The sequence below is a fragment of the Enoplosus armatus genome, chromosome 9 (assembly GCF_043641665.1).
Source record: "Enoplosus armatus isolate fEnoArm2 chromosome 9, fEnoArm2.hap1, whole genome shotgun sequence".
NCBI classification, from domain to species: domain Eukaryota; kingdom Metazoa; phylum Chordata; class Actinopteri; order Centrarchiformes; family Enoplosidae; genus Enoplosus; species Enoplosus armatus.
In genome coordinates, this window is record NC_092188.1 from 15,596,414 (window position 1) to 15,615,473 (window position 19,060).

General features: G+C 39.6%; 2 protein-coding genes across 2 annotated transcripts; one reads left to right on the plus strand and one right to left on the minus strand.

The window, feature by feature from the left end:
- Nucleotides 1–1,701, plus strand: LOC139290655 (E3 ubiquitin-protein ligase TRIM47-like). The gene is made up of 2 exons (XM_070912493.1): nt 1–68; nt 230–1,701. The coding sequence occupies exon 2, from the start codon at nt 232–234 to the stop codon at nt 1,513–1,515; it is 1,284 nt and encodes a 427-aa protein (XP_070768594.1). The 5' UTR covers nt 1–68; nt 230–231; the 3' UTR covers nt 1,516–1,701.
- A 4,353-nt stretch (nt 1,702–6,054) lies between these two features.
- Nucleotides 6,055–8,480, minus strand: LOC139290365 (CCN family member 3-like). The gene is made up of 5 exons (XM_070912123.1): nt 8,430–8,480; nt 7,685–7,913; nt 7,250–7,504; nt 6,499–6,728; nt 6,055–6,348 (listed from the first exon to the last, which is right to left on the minus strand). The coding sequence occupies exons 1-5, from the start codon at nt 8,478–8,480 to the stop codon at nt 6,055–6,057; spliced, it is 1,059 nt and encodes a 352-aa protein (XP_070768224.1).
- Nucleotides 8,481–19,060: the final 10,580 nt, after the last annotated feature.

A 19,060-nucleotide genomic window follows, 5' to 3' on the forward strand; every position in this document is an offset into this window, starting at 1 on the left:
TAAACACAGTGCCGTTTGTCTATTTACAGAAAGAGACAGCAAAGCAGAACACCCATCATTCCAAGAAGGTGAAGTTCAACTCCCTTGTTAAATACTTGATAATACTCTGATATTGCAGAATATTCATCTTATATCTTTTTTTGTATCTAATATGGACTCTGCTGTGTTTGTTGTTGGGAATGAAAAAAAACATTTGTTTCTTAGGTTTAAAAGCTGTCTTCTTTTCTAGATATGGCCACAACCAGCCCCTTCCTGTCTGAGGATCAGTTCCTGTGCTCCATCTGTCTGGACGTTTACGCCGAGCCTGTTTCTATTCCATGTGGGCACAACTTCTGCAAGGCCTGTATCACCAGGCACTGGGAAGGCAAGGAGCAGTGTCAGTGTCCACTGTGCAACAAGAAGTTCGACCAAGGGCTCAAACTTTGTGTCAACACTGGATTCAGGGAGGTTGTGGAGAATTTTAAGAAACATAATGCGATAGCGGACAATAATTCCCCAGTCAAACCAGGACAGGTGCCATGTGACTGCTGCCTTGGCAACAAGCTCAGAGCCTCTAAAACTTGTTTGGTGTGTTTGACTTCTTACTGTGAGACCCATTTAGAGCCTCATCAGAGAGTTGCTGCCTTAAAGAGACACAAACTGACTAATCCCGTGCAGAACCTGGAGGACAAAATATGCAAGAAACACAACAGGATTTTAGAACTTTTCTGCAGGAATGACCTGACACGTGTTTGTGTCCTGTGTACAGAACATAGCACTCATGATACAGTCCCTTTAGAGGAAGCGTATGTTGACAAGACGGCTCAGATGGGGAAGAAAAAGGCGGAAATACAGGAAATTCAACACAAGCGTGGCAAGAAGGCTCAGAAGACCAAGAGGAAAGGCAAAAATGGAGCAATGGCAAACAGCGCTGTGATTAATGAAATGCAAGCTCGTCACATTTGGTGGTTTCCCAATGAAAACCCACAACAATTCAACAGATGTTTCTATGTTCCTGGAAACATTTCTGAGGGGAGATTCTACTATGAGGTTCATGCCGCAGGGGGGACCGGCTGGAATGTAGGAGTGGTCAGAGAGTCGATTTGTCCGAAGAAGACATTCACACCTAACCCTGGGAATGGAAACTGGACCTTAAGGATGGGTAACAATACCAACTGCAAGGCTCCACATGGCATCCCTGCCCACCTCTTTTTGATAGAGAAACCTGAAAAAGTTGTAGTATTTGTAGACTATGACAATGGATTGGTGTCCTTCTATGACGTAGACACTGCGATCCTGATCTGCTGTTTTGCCTGCTGCAAATTCAATGAGGTCATTTTCCTGTTCCTTAATCCTGCACAGAATAACTGGGCACAGAGGCTACGAAAGAAGGTTCAGAAGATTAAAGAATGGTCACAACTTCCAGATAGCTTCTTCTTCTTTGTCTTCTTTATTTTCATGGTCATTCTGATGTCGATTTTGCAAAACATCATCTTTTACGAGGGCAGAGTTGAAACAGATTCTGATGAAATCTGATCATGATAAGCCCAGTTCTTGGATGTTTGAAAAACCGAGCCATGCATACAGAGTCGAGAATCGATAAAGGTTCATATTTACATATTTACAAGAAATATTTTCAAAGTTGTATATATGACTTTGTTTGCTTGTTTTGTTATTTGGTGTTTAATTTTCTGTACTTGATATACAAAATTCATTTACATAAAGTTTTTGTTTTTCTATAAAACCACGATGATCGTGTTGTTTCTGAAATGAATCAACCACTCTAAACATTTAGAGTATGTACAGTATCTCAGACTGCTGAGCTGGTATTTGCAGGCTTACTCCACCTAAAGTGCTGACTGAAGTGTGACTTCACATTCATGTTACACGTTTAAGATCAGTGAAGATGGTGGCAGAGGCTTTATTCAAATACACCACTAGAGGGTGCAATCTACTTACCCTTCATGGATAGTGGCCCACACTCCCCGTTCAGTTAAGATAGAGATAACACATGGTAGTTTAGACAGAGACATTTTTTTTTATTTGAGCCACCACTACATTTTAAGTCTTCATAAAGTTTTTCTTTTCATAGGAACTGTGTACAATTCGTTACTAAGCTGAGTCTGAGACTAAAACCAAAAGTTGTGTTCAACACACATTTAAACTGAACTATAGAATATATAGAAACTATACACAGTGGTCTGCCTAAACACTTAACATAGATTGCTGCAGCAGGATTCAGTACTGTATAAATATATATATCGGATTACAAACTGTTTTAAAAAGAAAAAGAGCTTTGTCTTGGATGGATTGCCATGAACTTTGTTACAAACACTCATGCCCCCCCCCGACTTTTTTCATTCTTTGTTTCTGACTAAATACCTGCCAGTCTGGACACTTCCATCAGCCTCATCAGCTGTACTTTGTGTTGCTGATTAGCAGATGTTAGCATGCTAACGTCCTAAACTAAGATGGTGAACATGATAAACATTATACCTGCTAGACATCAATATGTTAGCATTGCCAACATTTAGACCAAGTGGTGAATACTGTAGTGTATTGCTTTCAGCCCATTAAAGACAGGATCAAGTCCATGGGCAGATTACTGGCATACATTTAGCATGTATTATTAACCCCAGTGTCTTTCCAAAAACTACCACTAGTTTTTTCAATTCTTTATTTTTTTTGCTTAAGTTTGGCAATTTCCACCCATGAACAAAAATGGTTTGTCACTCTGACTGTTTTAACTGTCAGATTTCAACATGCCTTCTCACTTCACAGAGCAGCAGCAGAGAGAGAGACAGACTTGGAAAGTAGAAAGTAGTATAGTGGGTCCACCACTCACTGGAATAAATTTTAATGAAATCATTAGAAAGTCATTCTGTTTTAAAGCAATTCCAATGTCACATTGTTTCCTAAACTATTGAGTCTTTGTGGTTTAACCAACAAACAATCTGTCATTTCACATTCCCCTCGCACCTCAAAACCAGGTTTAACATTCTTTCACAGTAATTCAACAGATGAACGTAAGAGTTATAAAAATGTGTCAGGAAACCTGCCAGGTCTGGTCTGCACACTATTCTGTCTTACATGCATCAGCCCATAACTCAGACATGGAGGCGTCAAAGAAAACATGACCTAAAAACGCTTCAGTCATGAAGTTCGAGCTGCAGCCTAGTGATTTCTCAGCTGATCTGATATTTTCACTTCTTCCAGCCAGGTGGCCTGTCAGTAAGTCTGTCAGCAGCAGTCCGTCCATCAGTCAACCACTCGTCCAGGCACTCAGTCCAGCAGTCAGTCGATCATTCAAATAGATAATCAACTGTTCAGCCACTCACTGATGCTGTCAGTTAACCATTTGGGTGGTATCAAACAGCTCACAACATGCCAACTCAGTTTTCATTCCACAATGCAAAGCACAAGTGACGGAGCTACTCACAGCTGAAAAATATTAGAACTGTGGATGCTTCCAGTATGATTGACACGCATCAGTGCAGGTATTGTTTAATTTCCTGTTAGTATGAAATCTTTAAGACTATTCATAGTCAACATGTTACTGTGAACAGTTAGAGGACAGAATAACACCAGAAATACCATGACCAAACAACTCTTGCTGAACACACACAACAAACCAGTTTCATTGAATTATGTCCATGTCAGGTCCACTGCAATAGTATATATTGTACACAATTAGTATGTCGTATCTGATTGGGACACTGTTAGAGTCTACAACAATGCTAGAGGTGCTTTGAGCTAACATCAGCATGGTTTAGCAGTAGACATATAGTTTAACCAGCTTAGTTTTAGCATGTTAGCATACTAACATTTGCTAATTAGTACAACATTTCCATAATGGTTATTACACCTCATCCAGAGGAGGAGGAGGACATGAATGTCTATAAAGTCTATGATCTGCACCAAATTTAATGGCAATTCCTCATTGCTCTTTAATCTTAATATACTGTATATAAAGAGAATGCAACACAAGAATAAACTCAAAATCCTAGATCCACAAACATAACCAACATGTAACATTAGCTCACACCTCTGCTCAGCAGAAACCATAACATATCTGCAACCAGATGTGTCGACCACAGTGTCAGTCCACCACTGATTCAAGCTACGGATGAGCTAAAGTTTCCACTGAGGAGCTATTTTAAGGAGCAGTAACAATCCTGCAGGGAATTACTGGGTTTTCCACTGTGACCTTCCAGGTAGGGTTCAGGGAGAGAGGTCAAAGAGTCACCACCCACTGTCAGTGGGGCTCGGACGGTTTGGTAACTTCTGGGTCCCATATGATAAAAGGGAATCTGGAGGAAGAGTTCTACCCCAAATACAGATGTGTGAAAGCTATCAAGATGTGTGTTAATTTCTAGGGAAAGGGATTATATTTGGTCTCATGAATTTACATAACATAACATATTGTTAGTATTAGCTGCTCTATATTATATTATATATTATAGGGAAATGATCTGCCACATATCAAACAACATGAGAAGCCAATTGTAGGAGAAACCGCAAGCTTTACGCAAAGTTTATTTAACATTTAGCCATGAAGACTATATCGTCATTTATTCATTAGTTAAACTCTAACATGATATATACTCTCTCTAATGCTCCTTTCCCACCACTAGCATCAAGATAGGAATTATTTTAGTGTTGGATATAATAAAGAGATTCAAACTTTGATACAAAAAATACAGATTTATTTTCAAATGTTGAGTTTTGCAGTATTATTGAGACAAATACAGGAACAAGCAGTGTGAAGTATAATTCAAGTAGTAAGCAAAACGATACCACATATCAATATATACAATTAAAAAAAGGTTTACATTGTTACAAATTAAAGCTGTGTATTTGATACACACTCAGTCAAACAAGCTATACAGCAAGTATTTACAAAACCGTTGTCATTATAAAAATAGCTGTTGTTCATGTGCACTACAACCCATTGAAACCTAAAAAAACATACAGTTGCATTTACTAATGGGAACATAGACATTATGCATTTTACAACAGGGATAGGATTTCAGGCAGATGTTACAAATGACACTAAGTCACCATGGTGACCTCTCTTTCGTAGGCGGAGCCCTTGTTTGGACCAGGTCAAAGCACACAGTCCAGTTATTTCAAAAATGTGTCCTGCGTTAATAAAATGTCCATGGCAGTGCCAGTAAAAAGTAACAGCTCAACCTATAATCCTTTATTTCCCTCTGCCTTCTTGCTGCTCTTTTTATTACATCAATGGGAAAATTATGGAATTACAGTTCATCTTTAAGTGACACAGTACAGTAGATGTTTTAATTCATACTGAAAGAGGACGTACAGGAAGCTACTTGCTCCATTACATTGCTGAAGCTCTCCTCTTCATAATTTAGTCTGAACAAAACACACTGTAGTTTCATGTTCTTTGTCTAAAAAATGATGCCTGATTGGCCAACCCCAACTGTCAATCAAACTGGTTGGCTTCAAGCAACCATGACACTCACTACCCTGTGACTTTACACCTTCACACTGTTTGACCTCTTGAATAGACGCTGTTTCTAATTAACCGTCACCTTCACAATCACAGTCATCTCTAAGAGCACCTACAAACAAGTGTCCAACCCAAGTCTGACCTCAGTAGGGGGAGAGAATCAATACATCACAAGGTTTAAGTGCTTTGGTTCTTTTAAACAATAGTGAAGATGATTATTTGTCCACAGGATGTTAATTAACAACCAAATCCCTCTGCAGGAGAGAGAAACACAACAGCTATTTAATTCTCTACAATCTCAACCTCAAAAGAGGTTTCTCATTTTATGAAGTATTATTCTGACCATAATAAGCATATCAGAATAATATTATTGTCACTGTGGCTATGTCGCCTATAGATTGTGCAGTTTTATGACTATTGTACTCTATATATTATATTGTGGACAGGTTTGTTTTAATCTAAAATTTAGAGTTAATGCAACTCATGTTTTATAGTTAAGTCCTTCAACCCATCGGAATTCCTGGATTTACAGTCATCAGCCACAATCTTGACTCACTGTTCATTATAACCTCATTATTATCTTAGAGCGACTTTATGACCTATAACCTCATGCCGCTATATCCCAGCTCTGATGGCTGCCACACAGCGTTGTCTCGGGGGCAGTGGCTGTGGCAGGCACAGGTCAGGATCACCATGACCGGCCTCCTGGTGGTTTTGCCGTTGGCACACTGGAACTCCACCAGGGCGGTCTTGGTTCTGTGGGGGGTACAGCAGCGGCCGTCTGTGCAGGAGCCACAGTAGCGAGGCTTGTAGGCCTGGACGCTGGTGCAGTTCTTATAGGAGAGGTGGGCGGCTGTGTCGCTCCTCACCATCCTCTGGCACTTACTGCCTCTCTGCTGGAAGAGAAAGAGCCAGTCTCTGAATTAATATAGCTCTCTAGAAAAGTATGCCATTCGAGTACAGTAGCTTATGTATTCTCATGCTGTTGGCGTCTAATTAAGATAAAGCAAATGTAAAACTCCGAAAAACTACCCAAAAAGTACCTTTGGTGCCAGCTGTGTCAGCTGCGTCTGGTCCTGCTGGTCGTCACAGGGTCTGATCATACACAGGCGGCTCTGCTTCACCATCTCACACCGACGGTTCTTATTGGTGACCCTGGTGGACAACCCCATGCCGCAGGCTCGAGAGCAGGCGCCCCACTCTGTGGTCTGCTCAATGCAATTCAGGCTGGGGTCCCAACCGTCAAAGCTCACTGTCTCCTCCTGACGATAGGCTGAGGGAGCACACAGATGGACAGACGACAGTGGGTTAGAGTGGAGAAAGAAATCACCACATCATCGAGTGAAAAAATAAAAAATAAACACACTTGTATATGTAACTGCATTATGAGGCTCTAGTTGTGAGCTCCTTTTCAATTCTTTCTCTTGGTCAGCAAAACCTTTTTAAATATAAGTTTAAAAGCAAATCTATAGGCAACATGATCCTTGATTGGATTCAACAGCAAAGTGATCCATCACATTACTGTTTCACATTCCAGACTGAAGTGACAACACTGTCTCATTCCTCTGTGTTTCCTCCTCCTTTCTCATCCCTTACCCTATCATCCTCTTTCCTTCCCTCCCTGACTCCTGCTCCCTTTCCCTGATAAGGTCAGAGAAATGTACATAACCTTTCAACTTTGTGTCTGACACTACAGTGAGACTAAGGTCAAAGCGGAATGGGTCGATTGTATGTGTGTATCTGTATATATAGTCTATCTCATATCCCACCCCAGCCTACTTCTGGTCTACTCACCCGCCATGGCAAAGCCGCCCAGTGCGCTGGCCTCAGCCTGGGGCTCACACACCCACTTCTCGCAGCACTCTCCCGGCACCTGGACCCTGCGCGGCATGGGGCAGTCTGGCCCGGGCAGCATTACGTCCACGTTGCAGCGTGGTACACAGGTGATCTGCCCGTCACGGCACATGCACTGGTACTTACAGCTGGGGAAGAAGGTCTGGCCGTTCTGATAGACAGAACCGTCCAAAACACACACATTCCCCTCATGAGCTGCAGGAAAGAGACAAAATAGGGAAACGTTTTAATTTGGTTTCTACAAATAAAAAATCGATCATTCACAAAAAGTAATGACAAGTAAATGACGTCAGGAGCCACCTTTGTACTAACAGATCATTTACCACATACTGGACCTCTTGAAAGCAATGTTTGGGAACGTCATCGCTCACTCACCGGCACAGATGCCAGTCCTCCTGTGGATGTCGGTAGTGTATTCACACTGCAGCCCTTTACGCGTGTCACAGGGGTTCATTTCAGAGCAAACCTGCCCCTTCTGACGGGCACACACCAGGCAGCAGACACAGTCATCCAGGATCAGGGGCACCCCGGGGGGACACATGGGGGGCTCCTTAGGACACTGGCATCTCCGAGGACACACCTGGGACCAGGCTAGTGTAAACACCTGGTTGGGAAAGAAAATTAATCAGCATTTTACATGTTGTCTCTTTCCCTCTAAACCAATCAATATGAGTAAATATTAGATACAAAAATTCCTCATCCTAATTTTTTCAGGATACAAAAGCTGGTAAACATTTTGTAGGATTGTGTAATTTTACATAATTTTTCCGAAAAAGGTGGAATTAGTAGTTTTAATAACAGTTAGTTGCTCAGTGAAACTGACATGTACTGTAGGTAAAAAGTGGCTAAAAACACATTTTCCAACTAATCCATTTGAGCAAATTAAGATATAATTTGATGCTTTGTATTTACATTTGGTTTCATTTGTGAAAATTACAAACATAACGTCTTCATGTGTTTTAATCTTGAAATTATTGGCTGAAAAGTTTCCACAGAGAAAACTTACTTTTGTTTGTAAAATAAAATACTGTCATTATATTAAACCTCTTCATACCAGGAGTACAGTATCTGCTATATATAAAAACACAACATAATTCATAGTTACTGTTGCAGTGCCCACCTGTGCTGTCAAGAAGAAGACAAAAAGAGCTCTCTCTGACAGATTGGTCATCTTCCTGCTAAGTAGAGCACAATCAAAAATATCTGCAGTCTAAAAAGTGTTCAGTTGTCTTTATCGGAGCTGATTTGAGTCCTGTGGTTCAGGCTTGAGTCTTCCCTCCTCTCTGTAGTCTCCGGCTGTGGTGTAGCAGAAGGTTGTGATCTCTTTGTCGTTCTGGCTTGGGACTCTGGAGAGGAGGGCCTTATATAGCGGAGCAGTCCTGTTGGCACCATGACGACAAACAGGAAGGAATGTTGGAGAGATCGCCCAGAGTGTTGGACGAAGACGAGAGTCACATTTTATTGTGAGATCCTGTCAGAGGCCACCATAAACACACAGAGAGAGGTTTCTGTCATTACAATTTACCACTCTGTGAAAAATAGATAGCCACTTGTGTTAATATAAACATGACATCCAATTTATAATGGATCATTGTAAATTATAGCCTAAAAGTGAACTAATTTACTTTCACATTTTCCTTATTGAAGTATCCTTATTGGGGATTCCCTTTGCAGTCCAGGATGTTCATGTTATTACATGGGGCCTGGGGGTTCCCTCACTTTGGTCCCTCTGACAGTGGGTGGTGACCCTTTGACCTCTCTTGCCGAACCCTACCTGGGAGGTCACAGTGGAAAACCCTCTTATCCCCAGTTGAATTGGTAATGCTTCCTAAAATAGCTACACTGTGGAAACTTTAGGTCTTCGGTAGCTTGGATCAGTAGGGGGGCTGACACTGTGGTCAACACATCTGGTCAGAGATGTGTTGTGGTTTCTTCCGAGCAGAGGTATGTGGATGGATTTGGGGGTGAAGCTGACTGGATCCCTAAAATGTCTTCATGTATTTAGAGAGAGATTGTGAGCAAAACTCCCTGAAATGTAACAAATGCAATTATACAAAAAAAGACAGAAAAGACTAAATCAATGCTAGCAAATCAAAGTTGTTGGAAATGGGCGACAGAGTGGACGTATCTATTGTTAAAGAAAAAGCTAAGAAAAAACACCTACAAGACAGAAAGATTGGCATTGCAGAGAGGAAGTGGCCATTAGAAAAGCTAGAGTTTGTGTGTTTCCCTGATGCACAGTTGTGTGTAAAATCAGACTCAATATTTACTTTGTCTTTCTACTAAATGGTTAAGCACTTAATCATGTTTGTGAGTGTGTGGCCACTTTTTATTTTGTTGTATTTTTTGGGGTAAAATGTTCCAGAGATCAAGCAGGCTCAAACCTTGTTGAGGTCCCTGCAGACCCCCACAGGTGTTTCCAGCGGCTCAGGCTGAAGTTGGGTGGACATGCCGGCACAGTCCTAAGAAGCCCAAAATAAATAAATATACCTGTGTAGGCGTTTAGGAAAGATGTGTGAGGCTTTTAAGAAAAGATGATAGCATTCAGTGTTATAAATCCAGAGCACTAATCGTAATTTTAACTGATGAAAGAAGGTAGAAATTTGATTATTAAAAAAAATAGGCTCACACAGGAATTGCTTTTAGAGAGTAGTTATAAACTAATGTGTTGTAGGAGTTGAATGCTTAACATTTTCTATTCTTGATACTTGACATGCACCATTTGGTTGCACCATTTTATTTATTATAGTATTTGTCGTCTGTTGTCATAGCAATATCTTGTTCTCAGTAAAGTCAAATATCTAAAATATGTGACCTAGAAACTGTTAACAACTACCACATCAAGCCAGCTGTTTTGGATAACATTTACATGCAATTTCGCCCTTATATTCCTCCCAACTTTCTTCCTTCATCAATGAGAGATCACACATCCAGACACCTCAAAGACTTCTTGGTCTGGACTTCCTGTCCATCCACAGTCTATCTATCCATCATCCAGTTGGTGAAAAAGAGAAAGAAATTGAGGTTGCGAACTGCTTTCTAAATGACTGGTGATTCCAGCGACCGGTGGATAGCTCTGCCAAAGTCTTGATTCAGTGCTGTTTAAACAGTTTGCCAGTGGAAGTTGAAGAATGTCAGATGTTCACAGGATGGTTGTGTTTGCCGACGCTTTGTGGATTTTTGCTCCTTTACTGCTTCTACTTTGGACTTTTTCAAGCAAATTATGCCTCTATTCTGCTGCTGGAGACAAATCAATACCACTGCTGCACCCGTTAGAAACAATCCATTGCATATGGATTGGGTTTTATAGCTGATATGGATCAAAATGATACAATACTGAAAAAAAGTTGTGATTGGCCCAAATATCCATGTGGATCAGCTCTGACCATCCCCACTGAAAGGCTATTATGGAAATTGCAAGTAGTCTTTCATTTATAAAAAGGCTCACACTGACTGTACCTTCACTCCCCTGTCCTCCTTTGTTTTCTTCTTCTATATTGTTCCCCTCAAGGCTTCGACCTTTCCATAATTAGATAAATTAAGTCAGTTTCCCACGCTGCACTGCATCTCTGTCAGGTGAGCCAGGTCAGCCGGTCTCAGCTCCTCGCTCTAGGCAACCACTTACTAAAAATAAAGAAAACATTTGATTTGTTTATCTCCTCATTCAATTTCAGTCTTTCCCTCTCATATGTTTCTTTCTAAAATATGTCTGATTCATTTGATTGTAATCCCTCAAAACAATGCTTTTGGCTTCAGCCTTCATCTACTTACTTCACTTTTCAGTTGAGGCTCCTTCTCTCAATAAGTCACTCACTGGCATCAAAAAGAAAAGCCTAAAATTGCTCTTTTCATTTTTTGCCTCCATATTTCTCACAGAATACCCATTGGACTGGTGATCTGAAAGTTAGTAACGATCAAACTGTGAACATCAGCGAAAAGCCTAAAATGCAAATATACATCCTGGAAAAGTTAACACTATAGGCTTGTTTATTATGTGACAGCTTGGCACAGTATGGCAAAGTGTGATATCTCCCAGGAATGAGGTGGGAAGTCTGCATACGCACATTCATGGTATCTGTGAAATATTTCCACCCTAGCCCAGAGAGGAGAGAGGAACGTATGGAGGAAGACAGACAGAGATAGAGGAATGAGAAGAAATCAAACAGAGACAAATGGAGCAGGCAGAGCAGAAGGATGGACAAACTGACATGCAGTAGACACTGTAGCCTATTTCTTGAATGCTTGTCTGTCTGTTTCCTTTGTCCAGGGGGGGTCTGTGGTAGAACCAGTGGTTCTTGAGAGTTTGCACCTTGTGTTATTGTCCTTCATCCTCTGGTGGTAGGAAATGTTTCAGTACCACTTTAAATTGAGGTTTGACAGAGTCTCTTCTAAGCAAAGACGGATCACACAGAAAAAGACTTTAACTAACAGTCTGCTGTCAGCCTGCTGGCTGTTGGTGTTGGACTCTGCAGACGGGCATCAAGCCTTTTGCCAAGCGGTCGGGCCACACAGTGGATGCCGCCACTGAGAGCTCACCATGATTCTGCAACAGACCACACAGCAACATATGTGGTCAACAGTGCGTGTGGCGCAGGAGGTGGATGTTTCAGCATCTTCTTTGTCCCTTTCCTTATGACATCTTGTTCTGTTCACAGAACTTAAAGGGAGAAAATATAAAAAACATCACGTTTTATTATATTGTGTTGACATGCACTATGAGCAGATATTAAAGGTATTTTTAGTTTATGGTCAGTATTCTGCTTTCTTGATTTATACATTTCAGGCTCTTTCCTGATGAATCCAATGCAGTAGCATTAGTATTCATTAATTTGGATGAAACACAAAATTCCTTTTGGGGTTTTTGGGAGGAAAAGTTTAGTTGTTGTAGTCATTTACTGTTGTTACCGGCATATATTCATTCATTAATCCATCCATGCTTGCAGTAATGGACAGAATGAAATGTACTATTGACACCACTCAGACTGATAAAGCTGAAAAAGATTTCATTTTTTATGCTTTGGGCTGGAATATAATGGTGGCTGAGAAGCTTGTCGTCACCAGGTTTCTGGCAGCATTCAGTGTATGAGATGTTTGTATTCCAGTAATTTATTTTGTTATCATTGTTTTATTATTAAGTCTTTTGCTATTTTCCCTCATCTTCTTCCTCAAAAGATGGAATTTTAATGTCTTTAACTCTTAGTCTTTGGTTTGATAACTTAACTGGCATAACTATTTGTACAAACCAACAGCAGTGAACACCTGAAAACCATCTGGGACAAGTCATATTCGGAGCCAAACAGTTATGAAGTATAGTGCAAATTTGGCAAAATGACTGGATGCTCTGCAGGAGAATGATGTAATTACAGGCACAGATTGTTGTTTGTAATAACTGTGTTGGAGCATTACAAACAATCTCAGAAGAGCTGCTTATTTCCTGACTGACATCATATTTTTCTTCAGTTTCATAGAAACGATCAAACTGAACATATAGAGTTCAGTTTGGGTCTCTTTTTTTATGCATACCACAGACTATTCATATACATGTTTCATGATGTGTTTTTAAGTGCCCCTTCATCCTGTGTGCTCTGCAGAATCACGTGTGATCAGAGTGTATTTGATCAGTGCTCTTCCAAAGGAAACCCAGACAAACATAGCTAAAATATCACTTCCTTTAGTCCAAATATTGTTTTTTTCCCGCATCATTAAACATTGGCTTCCAGTCTTTAGGTATGTATCGCCACAGCACACTATTACTGGCTCACCCTACATGTGACATCTACTGAGAGGAATTTTAATCACTGTTGATCCGTTCGTGCTGCTGGACACAAAATGGAAATGTCAGCCTAATGGGCTATACAACCAGTGAGTTAAAGCATTGCAGATGTTGCTGCAGGGATTGTTTGGAGACAGTTTGTGTTTGACGGGGAGTTCATCTCAGGCTCTGGTTGGGTTCAGGGAGAGTTGAAAGGTCCTGAAAAAAATAATAAACGTTGGATTATTTAAATAACCAACATATAGAAATTGCAATATGTATGTATTGTATTTTGTATATTTTGTATTTTGTATTTCTTATTTTTATATTTTGTACAAACTTTTAGTTCTAAATTATGCTACTTTCTACTCTTGAATGGGAGCACCGGTACTGTACAATTTCCCCCCGGGGATCAATAAAGTATTTCTGATTCTGATTCTGATTCTGATGGCCAAGTGAAATATCCAAATCACAGGAGGTGCAATTTTTTTCATAAAGGTAAAATGTGTCAAAATAATCGCAACATTATTTTTTGAGGGAAGACGTGTGTGGTTTATATTGTCAAAATCTCTCTGCCATTCACTTTCTAGCAGGTCTTTCCCTTTTCTATTTCTCCCTCTAAGCCATCTCTTTACCTCACCATCTCCCATGCGCTTGTCGTTAGTTTACATTACGTCCTCCACAGATTCACAGATGAAATCGAGTGCTCTTCATAATTTCAATTTACTCGCCAAGTGGCAGTCAGGCGGTGGGTGCAACAGCTTGGGAGGCCACCGCAAATCTCTCACTCAGGGTTTATTTGCTGTATGCCACCGTACATGAGCTGAGACACCAGGACAGAGGCAGATGTGTCTTTATGGTGGGTGGCGGTGGATGGACGCAATATGGAGCTTCCACTAATAAAACATGTACTATGGAAAAATCTCATGGATGTCAGAGGTTTTACGTTCTGTCAGAGCAGACAGAAAGACCTGGTGGCATCCTGTGTAGAAGAGGAGGCAGTGAGTGGGAATTAATTGTTAGAGAATCATGAGAGAGTTTGTGGTTTGTGTTATTTTATAATTGAAACTGACCACTGTTGTTTTGTTGTTGTTAGTTTGCAGGATATCTTTAAACCATAGACACAAGTTTGTTTGTACAGATTTGGAGTCCAGAAATATCTAAAAGGATTTAGACAGTACATTTTTGAGTTTTTTTTCAATATTTTCTTGTGAAATACCTGCTGAAAAGAATGAAAAAAGTGTCATATATATTAGAGTTAGACTCATAAATCGGCTAGTATTAAATCGGGTGATGTCAGCTCATTGCACATATTTGGGTATCTGTGTATATTTTGGCCAAGAAGTGATATGAAATATTAAAAAGTTATGTGAGGTCATTTAGAAACAGTGTCTCTACAACACAGCCCGACCAATAACAGATTTTTTTAGGCTGAAACTGATACTGATATATTGAAGTTTAAAAAACCTTTTAACAATGTATCGGCTGATGTAGTAATTTTTAAACAAATATATAACAAAACGAAACAATCTTGATGAAGACCACTCATATTTGTGTCTTTAAATAAATGCTTACAACATACTGAGCAGGACATTTTACACATTATTATTTACAAAGAAACACAAAACTATGTAAAGGAGACACTGTTTCTAAATTACCTCAAGTCTAGTGTGGCATTTCTCTGCTGGTACTTCTTTTTACTTATCAGCCGACGTGTACTCCGATACCGGTATATCTGCAATTTAAGCTAATATTGGCTGTATAACAGGTTATCCACTAGAGTGCAAAGACAAGTTATTTTTCAATTGTAAAGCATCCTGCTCCAACTGAAAAACTTATTTAGGGGATTCTTATCAAAAATATTTGTTTTTGTTATCATGTAAATTGACAGATTTATCGTGAACAGATTTTTTGAAACACTCAAAAATGTTGGTATCAGTATCGGCCAGTCAGTATCATATATCTAATATATATGATTGTCCATAACTGTGCATTTTGATGATTCATATCCACATTCAGACGAAATGTATGAACATTTTCTGTTGTTAAAATAACACATTTATGATTGTGTAGCCCTTGTGAAAGGCAGCCATCTCTGAGCATTGTTGCTTTGGAGATTGGTCTTCCCAGTTTAACCTCAGTGTGTATGAGATGACAATCAAAGCTCTACTTTCAACTGTCCAGTTTACCCATGACATTATATTATATTCTCTGTGGAAACATCCAACAAAGTCAAATATAGGAAGTATTCTTCACATACTTATTGGTTATTGGTACTAGTGGCCATAGGCAAACAAACGGCTTACAATCTCCCATTTATTGCCACTCAAGTTACTCTTAGCCTCTCTGACAGGACACCCAGCATGGTGTCCTGTCAGAGAGGCTAAGACGGACTGTAGCAGTTCTGTAGCGGACTGCACAGTGATGTATTCTGTTTCAACTTCTTCTTTGTTGAAGAACTGAACACATGGCTGCCACTTGGGGGAGATCTCATACAAAAACAAACTCAAATATTCAAATTTATGGCCACGTTTTTATACGTATTATTTTTAGTAGTGCACAGCGAGCACCAAAAACAGAACAAACCCAGGGAGGTCCGACAGGAAAGATGAAACACAAACATTTCATCCTGGAAGGAGGATCAGATCCCAGCTTGAACATAGTCTGATGTATATATATAGATTAACAAATATCACTGAATTTAGCTTGGCCTGTAAATTGGTTCATACAAGGCATTTATAGAATAACTTTCCGACAAAAGTCATATTTAAAGGTTTGCTGCTAATTTTGCTAATTTTTGCCAATTGTTTCAAATCTATTTGGTGCTTTTTTGACTTAGCTGTCATTTCCAATTTTAGCATAAAAACATTGTTTTTGTTATCAGGAGGTTTGAGTCATTGGCTGTGTCACATTTTCACTGCTAGCAAGGTCCACTGCTGCAGCCTGTTTGTTTGTTGCAGTGGATGTAAATTGACAGCGTTTGTCAACCACATGAGAAGGTCCAATTTGTATAGAAAGTGACGCAAGTTAAGAGACTTGCGTCACACTTTTAACACAATTAAACACCATGACCACGCATTTTGCATTATTTACCCAACACCATTTAAAATGCAGGTCCCTTTTTGTGCAGTTTACATGTTGCAGGTGTCGAAGTGTTGTGTGACGTACATGAACTTCATGATTGTTAGTGTTAAAAAGGAATTGTTAGCACCCTTAGCCCTCACTCTCCATTTAGTTGTTGCTTCTTTCTTGGATCAGAGTGTAGAATTGTTCCTTATGCAAGATTTGGCTTCTCATTTACCAAAAATATGATCAGTTATCAGAATAAAAAAAAAAAAAAGTAATATTGTACATATTTAACTTCATTTACTGTTTGCTGCTACAAAACATTTGAAATATGCTGTATAGTATAGTTTAGTCTCTCATTTTATCAGACAGAAATCCATTAACAGCTGCCTCAAATCAGATCCATTATAATCCACAGCAAGAAAAGTGAATTCAAGGCAATTAAAAATAAAGATTAAAGATCTCTTGAAATTTCTCAAATAACATTCAAGAGTAGCACTTTTCTATGTCACTTTCATGTCTGTATGTTATTTTTACTTGATTTAGGATAAAAGATAATTGAAATTGCTTCTGTTCTTGAGTTCTTGTGCCAAAACATATATTTTTCATCTGACTGACCTTCAGTTGTAAAGGTCGTTGAGGTGCTCAGCTGAAACCATGGAAACCAGTGACCTGGCAGATCCATACATCGTGAATTATGTTGTTTACAATTCAGCTTACTGGTCCCGTGAACTGCATTTAGCTCTGGCGTTTTGGGAATGGGAATGTTAGGTTTCACCTAGGAGAGGCGCAGAAACGCAACCTTAAAGAAGGCCAGAGGGAAACTTTTAAGGGTTACAATTTACAGCACCTTTCTTATTTGTTGTTTACTTAGTGAGAATGCTGGTGAGCCAGAGAAGAAAAGGAGAGGAAGAAAGAAAAGGTACTGGGGGTCAGTCGCCTGTCCCTGTGAGGAGCCTGCTGCCATGGCCTTTATAAATTTAACTACTCATTATTCTAAACTGAGCGCAGACAAGCACATACCAGCTTCATGCAGCAAGCCGGCTGTTCTCTCATAATGGCGAAAGATGTACTTGAAGTAATGGCTGTGCCTGGTCAACAAATGACATATGGTAGCATACATGTTTTCTGCTTTAGGATGAGTAGCAAAATGGTACAAAACAGTTAAAACATAGAACATTTTGTGTCCATCAGCCATCCTGTTTCTAGTTAGCACTAATGAGTTATAGTACCACCTTCTGGGGATGGGAGTGAACCAACCCACTCTGAGTGTAAAGGTGAAAGCAGCAATGTTTTAATTACAGCTATGAGCACGTTCCACAAGTTCCACAACAAGACTTTCTTAATTCCAGAGTACCACAGTTGATTCTCCTTTATTTATTTAATACTTTTTTTCTGAGTAGAAAGTGCAAGAAAAGTAAAGTTTAAATAGTTCTTCTGGATTTTATTGGAATATTTTCAGAAGTAGAGAAAGATGGTCCACTCCATGTAAGTGTTTTTGTTTGTTTTATTCTCATTTTACTTCATATAATAGTCATTATAATCAAACATTTTTATTTAAGCTCTGCAACTGCTTCAGCCTGACCACTAGAGGGCAGCATTACACAATGTGAACATTCAATTATGCTCTGTTTGGAAGGGAGGGGTTTTTGCTGTCTTGCTCTCTCTCTCTCTCTCTCTCTCTCTCTCTCTCTCTCTCTCTCTCTCTCTCTCGCTCTCTCTTTCTCTCTCTCTCTCTCTCTCTCACACACACACACACACACACACACACACACACACACACACACACACACACACACAATTAGTTTAACAGATGCACCCTTAATATTAAAAGCGCCTCCAGCAAACACACCAATATTAGATCAACAGGTGTTGCCTTAATATTGCTCCAGCATGTATTGTCTGTTCAGGTGAGGTGTTGATTATTGATATATTCAGTGTCCCTTTATTATACCAACATGTTCAGTGTAATAAATAAAATGTGTCGTCCATTGATATTTCAAGGTCCTGAGTAAAAGACAATTCATACTCACATTCATCAGTATCACAGGTAGCACAACTTCATAAATTAAAGGTTATATACTGATGTGCATATGATGTGCATTTAGTCCTTTACAAAAGGTACTACACAGCGTGCCCTTAGATCACACACTGGAGATATAAAGCCCCAGGTGAAGTTCTTGAAGTTAATGTGACAACAATGGAGCACCACTAAATAAGTCATTACTTAAGAATTTAGTCCCACCTAACTGCTTAATAACCTGTTTAGGAGCTCGGAGCAATGCTGGTTCAGGGCTGTTTGACCATGAAGCTGCTGTTCAATAAGGACCCAACACTACTGAATAAATAGAAACAAGTTTGTTGACTGGAAATGATTTAAACAGGAAAAAAACACGGATGGCTAAAAAGTTTTTTTAGTACATGCAATATTATAATATAAAGGAAAAATGCATTATTAGAGGCGGCTTTCCGTTCATTTCAAACACAATTGGCTAGAAAGACTCCAAGGCCAGGCTTCCTGTTTAAGGCTTAAGATATCATCCGTGTTGTCGGTGGGCCGACAATCGTAACAACAGATACGAGGAAATTCAAGTAACATAGTCCAGATTCTGTGTGATGCACTGTTATTCATCTAACGTGGAGCTCAATTCAACAGGAAATGTTTGTCCAAAGAGAACACTTTCAGGGAAAGCAACTCGTCTCACTTTTTCCACTTAGATAATAAAAATATGTTTTTTTTGTTGCAATTGAAACTAAATATATTATTGACTCTGCTTTCATTAGAGTGCTTCCAGTTTGATGATGGGAATCATCATGGCATTTTATTGAAATTCCCTGAAATTGCACAACTACCCACAAACATCCGGTGTAAATGAGGCCTGTGATCCAGTGGGGAGTAGAGCTTTCAGCCAAAATGGGAAACTGTTTGTTTT

Bases quoted from the DNA above. Each gene is read 5' to 3' on its own strand.
- LOC139290655 (XM_070912493.1), top strand. From the start codon at position 232: ATGGCCACAACCAGCCCCTTCCTGTCTGAGGATCAGTTCCTGTGCTCC.
- LOC139290365 (XM_070912123.1), bottom strand. From the start codon at position 8,480: ATGACCAATCTGTCAGAGAGAGCTCTTTTTGTCTTCTTCTTGACAGCA. The intron at 6,729-7,249 runs GTGAGTAGACCA...GTGCTCCCTCAG, and splicing joins GGGCGGCTTTGCCATGGCGG to CCTATCGTCAGGAGGAGACA. The intron at 6,349-6,498 runs GTACTTTTTGGG...CTCTTCCAGCAG, and splicing joins TGACACAGCTGGCACCAAAG to AGAGGCAGTAAGTGCCAGAG.